Source organism: Gavialis gangeticus, unplaced genomic scaffold, assembly GCF_001723915.1.
Source record: "Gavialis gangeticus isolate Ggan-Ray unplaced genomic scaffold, GavGan_comp1, whole genome shotgun sequence".
Lineage (NCBI taxonomy): Eukaryota > Metazoa > Chordata > Crocodylia > Gavialidae > Gavialis > Gavialis gangeticus.
The window spans coordinates 45,979,573-45,987,808 of record NW_017729032.1 but is presented as its reverse complement, the minus strand read 5'-3'; the positions used below and the strand labels follow the sequence as shown (position 1 = coordinate 45,987,808).

General features: G+C 49.7%; 1 protein-coding gene across 1 annotated transcript in view; it reads right to left on the bottom strand.

Moving 5' to 3' along the window:
- GTF3A (general transcription factor IIIA) overlaps positions 1-4,580 on the bottom strand; it is an 18,926-nt gene extending 14,346 nt beyond the window's left edge. Inside the window, exons 1-2 of the mRNA XM_019525086.1 lie at positions 4,309-4,580; positions 3,079-3,179 (exon numbers count right to left, since the gene is read on the bottom strand). Of these exons, the coding sequence (XP_019380631.1) occupies positions 3,079-3,179; positions 4,309-4,503 (296 nt within the window). The 5' untranslated portion in view covers positions 4,504-4,580. The remainder of the gene's footprint in view (positions 1-3,078; positions 3,180-4,308) is intronic.
- Positions 4,581-8,236: the final 3,656 nt, after the last annotated feature.

The following is an 8,236-nucleotide window of genomic DNA, read 5'->3' as shown; positions in this document are numbered from 1 at the left end:
GCAGCACTCTGGCTGGACATCACCAAGTTAGAAATGAAGGTACTGTAGTTTTTTTTTTATATATGCAAAGAATTAGTTCTTCTATGAGCTTAGCACTTCGTACAATCATTTGAAGACTAAGGTACACATGAATCGACTCTCACAACCCTTCTACAAAGCACCCATTTTAAAACCAGTGAAAAGCAGAGGTTAAGGCATGGATCTAAGGGTACGAAAGCAATCCAAATCGGAGTAGAAACCGATTACAAATTTAGAAATTTTTGGCTTCCAGACCTAAAAATCCACATCTAGTCCACTTCCTGGAACTGCTTAACTGACTTCATTAACTGTAAGTACCTTTCTACTTTCCCCTGTCCCTATCATATTATTTTTGTACACTACTAAGGGCCGACTGGAGTGGGGCAGCGTGGCTGCATCCCCCTTATATCACTGTTTCTGGCTTACCTGGGCACAGGTGGAGCCCCAGAGCTGCTCCAGCCATAGACTGCAGCTGCATATGGTATTGAACCCAGCAGGGGACAGTAGTGGCAGTGGGCAGATTTCTTCTTCCTGCATCTGTTCTCTGCCACCCTCACCCCCCCAGCATCTCCTGCTGGCTGGGAGCTGGCACTGGAAGAACCTACCCACCACTGCTGTCCCCCAGCTAATGCAGGTATAAGGGGAGCCCCAGAGCCATTCTAGCCACAAAAGCCACAGTTCCGCCTCCTAATGTCTGCTTCTACCCAGCAGGGTATACTGGGGGCAGAGAACAGATGCTGGAAAGAAGAACATGCAAGCTGCTGCAGCTGTCTCCATCCACACCTGGAGTGACTGCATGGGGAGCCATAGCTCCCACAGTGGGGTGCCTTGTGCAGCAGAGAAAGGGGCTCATGGCAGGGGGTACATGAAAGAGGCTGTGCAGCCCATCTCCCTCTACTACTCCTTACCTTCAGCTCCATCCAGCCACAGCTTCCACCCCAACCTGGCCAGGCCCAGAGCCTCAGCGCTGCTTCTCTCTGGCTGGCTGAGGCAGGGCCACCAGCATTAACTGCCCCAGAGCCAGAGCCACCCATGGCAGAGGGGCAAGGGACAGGAGTCTGGCCTCTCAATCTACCCACTGCAGCTTTCTCCACCACAGCAGCAGGAAGAGGGACCAATTTAAGATGACCCCCAAATTATTAGGTTCTATACCTGGAAAGTTTTAACAAACCTAATTATGGGGGGGCACATATCAAACTCAAAATCTTCTTTGAGTAAATACAGTAGCTTAAATATATGAATGCTATAAACTACCTGACTTCATGTAAGGACGTAAATGGTTAAATAACAATTATATTTATACTATTTACCACTTACTGTTCAGTGACTTTCAGTAGGAATTGCCCTGGCCTCTTACATCTTCACCATGCACCTGCAATGCACAGGTCCCAGGCCACTGGCAAGAAGCTGACGGCATCCTGCATGGCCAAGCAACTTGGGGGTGCTGCTCAACTGCTGAGCCACAACTTCACTTTGCCTACACAGGTAGGGGGCTGGGGCTGAGCACCTCTCCTATGCCCAGACCCCACCACTATACAGAGGAATGGAGGTGGGGTCAGGCAGGGGCTTCCTGCCACAGCAGTGACACTCCCAGCCCTGCTGTGCATCAGCCTGGTGCCTCCACAGTAACATGCTCCCTGCACCTCCCACTGCACTTGTGCCACTGCACGCTGTGCGTCCAGTCCAAGCACAGAAGCCTCCTCCAGGTGCAATACATTCTTTCCCCTCCCACCCATGGCGCTGGGGCCATGCAGGGCCTGGCCCTACCTGAGGCAGGGCTGAGCACGTGGCCAACTTGGCCTGAGGCACTGCAACAACTGAAGCGGGTGACGCTGGGTCTGAGGGGTTGTCTCTGGCCTCTCAAGCAGTAAACGTGGCCCCAGGACTTTCCTAAGGGGCAGCAGTGCAGGTAGCTCCAGCCAGGGAGGCTGCTGTTCCAGTCCTAATGCTCCCCCTGGGATCCCTGGTCCACCACTGCCCCTCAGGAATACTGTGGGGCTGCACTCACTATACAAGGGGCTAGCAGTGGCTCCTCAGACCCGATACTGCCTGCAGCAACACCTCCTTGGGCTGAGCTAGCCATGCACCCAGTCCTGAACAGCCCCAGCACCACAGGTGGGAGGTGGAAGGACTCAGTGTGCATCGTGGAGACTGCTTCCCAGGATGGAAACCCTCTCTCCCTCCCCCTAGGGTGAGCTGGGGAGGACCCAGCCCAGCAGCACAGAGGAGCCTTCCCAATCCAGGCCGCACTGGCACAAGCGCAGCAGGAGGTGCATGGAGCTTGTTGCTGTGCCACATCATTAAGGAGGCTAAGCAGATTTTTTTTTTTTTAATTATTTACATCTTGAACTTCATGACACAAGCTCATTAATAACTGCTTGGTATTACAAGAAGGAGCTGGTTCCTCAGTTGTCACTTTTCCCAGAATCATCCTTTAAAGGAGAGGGGCTCAATTCTCAGCTTGTGGATCATATCCAACCCCCAGCACTGGGTCATCCAACCCACAGGGCTCCCCATGGGTATGCAGGAAGCCCTGAAAGTCATTTCCTTGCATGCCAGGTGGAGTACACAGGCCAGCCAATTCTGGCACACAGGGCTGGGCAGAAGCAACACAGGGATCCCATGCCAGCACGCAGACCAGCCCCATGTCATCCATTTGGTCTCCTGGGTCAAAATGCTGAGCACCACTGCTTTAAAAGCATCCAGTTTGGGCCATTGCCAGATGAAGCTCCTGGCATCCTGACAAGATAGGTCTGCAAGTCCCTCCAATGGCTTGAGGGATGAACAGAAAGTGATAGAAGAAGAACAGAAGTGCAGGTTGTAAGTTAATAATTAGGATGCCAAGGTTACCAAATGCAAGAGATACTAGACTGGCAGATCACTTAGTTGGAACCAGTACACCAAATCTTATACTGGTTTTCCTGACTTAAAAAGCATGCTTATGTTACAGCATTTGATTTGGTTTTCCTGCATTATGCTGCTTTTTCTTTTCTTTTTTTTTTGTAAAGACAAATGAACCCCCTTTTTTGGGACCCAAAGAAAAAGGAATACTGTACTTACTCGAAAGGTTTTTCTCCACTGTGTGTAAGAAAGTGACGGGTGAGGTGGAAGTCTCTGGTGAAACCTTTACCACAACCTTCATAATCACAAACAAATGGTCTCTAAAGAGAGAGATGTATTATGTAGAGACCTGAAATAGCTTTATTATAGATAATTCTATTGATTTGCCAGAAAATCTGTTTAGTTCCCTTTAAGGCAGCTTTTTGAATACTAGAACATCTAAAACCATGCGGAAGGGGTGGGGCAGGAAGAAGAGTTGTCCAATGATGCGTTCGACAGTTAAATGATTATTCATACCTTTGAGATTCCTTAAAGATCTCATGTATGAAACATAGAGAAGTTTTTTCCTCCTTTAGAAAGTTACTCAGGTTATAAAACTGACCTTTTAACTAAATAAACGAAAGTGGTTCATTTAAAACAAACAGAATCAAACTTAGGTCAGTCTTTTATTATGCAAAAAACAAAACAAAACAAAACACCTTTAAATCTCTTTCACCAGCCTTCCTGGAGTTGCAGGAAGTTCAAGAGCTGAAGAAGTCTAATGGCAAGGTGAGGAAAGAAAAGCATTTTTCCATATTCATGTGGTGGACCTGAAATAATTCCCATTGCTGTCCCCTTCACTGTATTTTTGACTATAATGAATTTTGATCTGCTTTAGCCATAGTGACAGCTGTCAGGTGGGGCTGTTGCAGTCTTCACTGATGTGCTCTTCCTCCGCTGCATGGGCGGGGGCCCTCCCTGTCCCGCCGGGCAAAAATCACATTATGGGAAGGAGTACTACATAATACTCACGTGTAATAAGATATAGGTGTATGTGCACAATAAAATTATACGTATATACAAGTGTGCCTATTTTGCATGCAACAAAATAAGGCACGTGTATACACACTCCTACACATATCAAAACACAGAAATATAAAATTTACACACACACGTGTGATTGATATCAATCTCCATATACTTATAAACATACATAGGTTTGCATATATACACACACACACAAATGTTCACACAAGTTCTATGTCCGTGTTATGCGATACACGTGTAGGACTGTGTGCATTTTGCACACGCGGGAGGCAGACGGAGCCCGCAGCGCAGCCAAGCCCGGGGGTGGCGCAAAAAAGGACCGGGCGCGACCATTAATTGCTGAGCAGAGAAGGGCGGGGCAGGGCTCCGCGCCACTACGTCACCAGCCCCGCCGCTGCCCCTGCCCCTGCCCCGCACGCTTACCTGGCCGGTGTGCCCGCAGAGGTGCGCGTCTAGCTTCCAGGCCTTGTTGAACGTGGCTTCGCAGTTGGGGAAGGAGCAGATGAAGGGCCGCGCGCAGGCCGCCGGCACCAGGACCCGCGGCCGCCGTTCCCCCATGTGGCCGCGCCGCCCCCGCCCGCTCCGCGCCGTCAGCGCGGCTATCCCCCCGCCGGCCATGCTTGCAGCACGTGATTAGCCTTTATGCTTGGCGCCGCGCGGAGCGTGCGCGCACGTCCCCGCCCAGCTCCCGTCCCTGGCGCGCGCACCTCTGAGCCAGCCCCCACCCCCAGTCCGTGGGCGTTTCCTGACTGCCGAGGTCATGTGATCCGGCCCCGCCACCACCCGGAACCGGGTGAACGCATGCGCAATGACTCCTGCGCCTTTCCCGGGTGCGGGAGGGGCAGCTGAGACCGAGAGACTGTATGTTCGAGTCTCGGGTCTGCCAAGTGGGTTGGGCAGGTCGTTTCCTATCCACCTTAGTACAGGAAAAGAGGGCAGGGAGCCGCCTCGGGGCAAGCTCTACACAGACTTTGCTGCACCTTCTCCTGATTTTGGAGCAGGGACTTAGCAAGGAGTCAGCAGACCAGGTTACCAGGGTATGGGGGTTTGACTGGCCCAGGATCATTTCTCACTGCTGACTCCTTTCCAAGGAAGAGCAAATGCAATGTTTTTATCAATACAGAAGTTCAGATGATCGAGTCCAACTCCTGTCTAGGCCAAGAAAGAGCCAGGTCAGTTCTCACCAGCTTGCCAGGCAGTGATTGCCAGTAAGGCTGTCCATCCTGGGCATCAGGTGTGGTGCCTGTTCAGCAAAAGGTGCCAGTAGGCCTCACAGGTGGGCCACTGACTCGGTAAGAACATCTGAGGTCCCATAAACGCACGTTTTCAAATGGCCTCACATGGATTAGCTTCTTCCTGAATTAACAGATTTTAGATGTCCAAAATACTAAATCACCAGGAAGCAGAAGTCACCACTGGAGCATCATGACATGAATGGTTGTCTGTTTAAAAAAAAAGAACAAAACCCAGCAATAAGGTATTGCCAAGGTATTTATTATCTCATCCTATGGGAGGCTATGACATGCAGAAGGACTAGTTGTTACCTATGTTCCTACATAAAAGCAAGGTCTGCTCTCTTTTGGTTTCCTCCCATATCTTTCCCATATCCTTTCTCAGCTCAAAACACCCCTCAATAGACTCAGGGCAGTCTTCAGAAAATGTCAGCTCCTGGTTTCCTTTGATTTTTGATTACAGAAAAATAATAGAGCAATTCTTGTGTTGCACAGAACTCAGAAAGACCACAACAGGTCAGAACGTGTTTTTAACACGCTGGATTCCTATTTGAAATCTCTGGGTTTATCTTGAGAATCATGTTTTCACATCTAACAGTGCTAACATTGCGTGGCACCCATGGCACCCTTGAAAAGATCTCAAGGCACCCTGGTTGAGAATCACAGTCCTAAGGCTTCGTGTATTAGCTCTCTTGGATTCTTATCTGATCATTCAATTATCATTCATTTTGGCTAAAGCATTTGGCTATTAACTTGTTGTTCTTCTAAGATCATGCTACTGTGATACAGAAATGAACATCTGTACATAGACCTGTTAAAGCATGGCACTGTGTCATCTCGCCTGTTGGGCTCCCCAGAAATCTGTGGCCTGTGGGCTAGACCAGGCGTGCAGGGCAGCTCAGGGCTCTGGAGCCCAATCCCAGTTGGATGGGGGTTGTACCCAATCCCAGGTGCACAGTTTTGGCATAGGGCCTGTTCTGGGCTGTGGACCAGCCCCATGCCATTCATATGGCCTGCAGGGCCAAAACCAGGAGCATTACAGTCTTTAAAGCAACTGGTAGAATGTTTGTTTGTTGTGGGTGAATATATTAATTGAGTAGAATAGGAGTTTGCAGGACATAGAAATCCACTTCTTCTTAAGAATAGTTTTTGTTTGAAACCTTGCAGGTGAGATAAGTCAAAATGCACCTTTATTTATTTATGCAATATTAGAAACTATATGGGTAAGCCCTGAAGCTAGACCTTAAAGATTTTACATTAAAAACCTCTTACTGTCAGGCAAGTACAAACTCTAGAGGGATCTCCTAATATATTAAGTATTATAAAAATTACTTTTACTCTGGTTGTAGCGTTCTCGTTTACTACTTTATTTTTCCGGGGGCAAACTTGTTCCTGCAAGGAAAACAATGTCCTTAACAAAGCAAGCAGTTAAACCTTTGTTGATTGTATGGTTGCTTGTTTAACTTGCAGCTACTGTCCTTCCTCAGATCTGGAGAGAGGACACTGTGGCTCTCCTCAGCACTGCCGTCTTCTTTCTCTCCCCCAGCTCCTCTTCCTGGGAGCTTTTAACTTCCTCGAGGCCCACAGCTGTGCTCCTGCCCCTGAGCCATGCACCTAATCAAACATCCCTCCTCCTAAGAGTAGAGTCTTCCCTTTTCTCAATCCTGCCCCCCTCGCCCTCACCTTGGGAGAAGAAGTCTGGATTTGCATTTGCCGACCCAGGGCAGTGCTGTATTATAAAATCAAAAGATTGTACAGGCAAGATACCATCTTGTCAACCAAGGTTTGGTCTCCCTCATGGTATTAAGCCATGTGGTCAGTGACCAGATGGAACCAGGAATCAGGCCTCTAGGAGGTAGTAGCAGAGGGCCTCAAGTACCCACTTAACTGCTAAGCACTCCTTTTCTATGAGGGTGTACTTCTGCTCTGGGGGAAGGAGTTTCCTAGTGAGGTACAGAATGGGGTCTTCTCCATCCTTCAACTCGGGAGAGCACTGCCCCCAGGCTTTGCTCCAAGGCATCTGTCTGTAATATAAATTATTTGTTAAGTACAGGGTGTGCAGGACCAGCACACTGCATTGCAGCCATTTTAGTGCCCCAAATGCTGTCTCACATTTGGGTGAAAACTGAATCTTCTGTGGTGCTCTGTTCCTCAACAGGTCAGCCAGTAGAGCAGTGATGGTCACAAATTATGGGATGAAGCGTGAGTAGTAGTTGGTCAAGGCCAGAAACAACTTCACCTGTTGTTTAGTTGTTGGCACTGGTGCTTCCACCAAGGTGTAGCAGGGCACTAGGGTGCCTACTACTGGTAACAGTAAAATGGGCTCAGCTGCCACTCACCAGGGCAGCACAGGTGGGGGTTGCTGAGGCAACCGATTGGGTCAGCTGACCGGAAGGGGGCAGGGCTTGGCCTTTATAAACAGAGAAGGCTGAGGCTAGAGTCAGTTACCCTCTGGCAGCCTCAGAAGCAGAGGCTCTGCTGGCCCAGTAAGGAAGCTGGATGGCTTACTTGGTTGGCATGGTGATATGGCATGGCGAGAACCCTGACAAGGATACAGATGAAGGATAGCCAGGTCAGCTTAGGTTTTATGTTATAGCTGAGGGGCTTTGTGTTTCTGTTTTGGTTGTGATTTAAGACTGGAGGACTGGGTGAGGCTGTAGGGGTGGAGGAGGCCTCAGGGGAGCTCCCCAGTAGTGTGTGGGGGGTTCCTGGCACTAGAGAAGGTGCTGTGTTTTGGGGTGTCCTGGCCCAGAGTGGGCAGCATTGGGAGGAGCCCAGTGTGGGTGCAGGTGACCCTCCCCAGTAGGGTATATGACCTGAGGAGGTGGGTCTGGGGGCCAAGTAAGGCCAAGGTTGCCTGAGCCCCAATTTGGAGAAGCCCAGTGGGCATAAGACCCAGGAAAGGGGTCTGGGGCCAGGTAAGGCTGAAGCTGCCTGAGCCCTGTTGTGAGAAGGCCCCAGTGAATGAGGGTGGGTGGGGAGAAGCCAAGGAGAGGGTGGTAGTAGGACTTTTGGGTAGCTTGTAATGCTAAAGTGTGCTGGGGCAACTGGACGTCAAGGCAGATAGAAAAGGCAGCCTCCCTAAAACTCTTAAACAAAGACATGGCGGGCGAGATTGG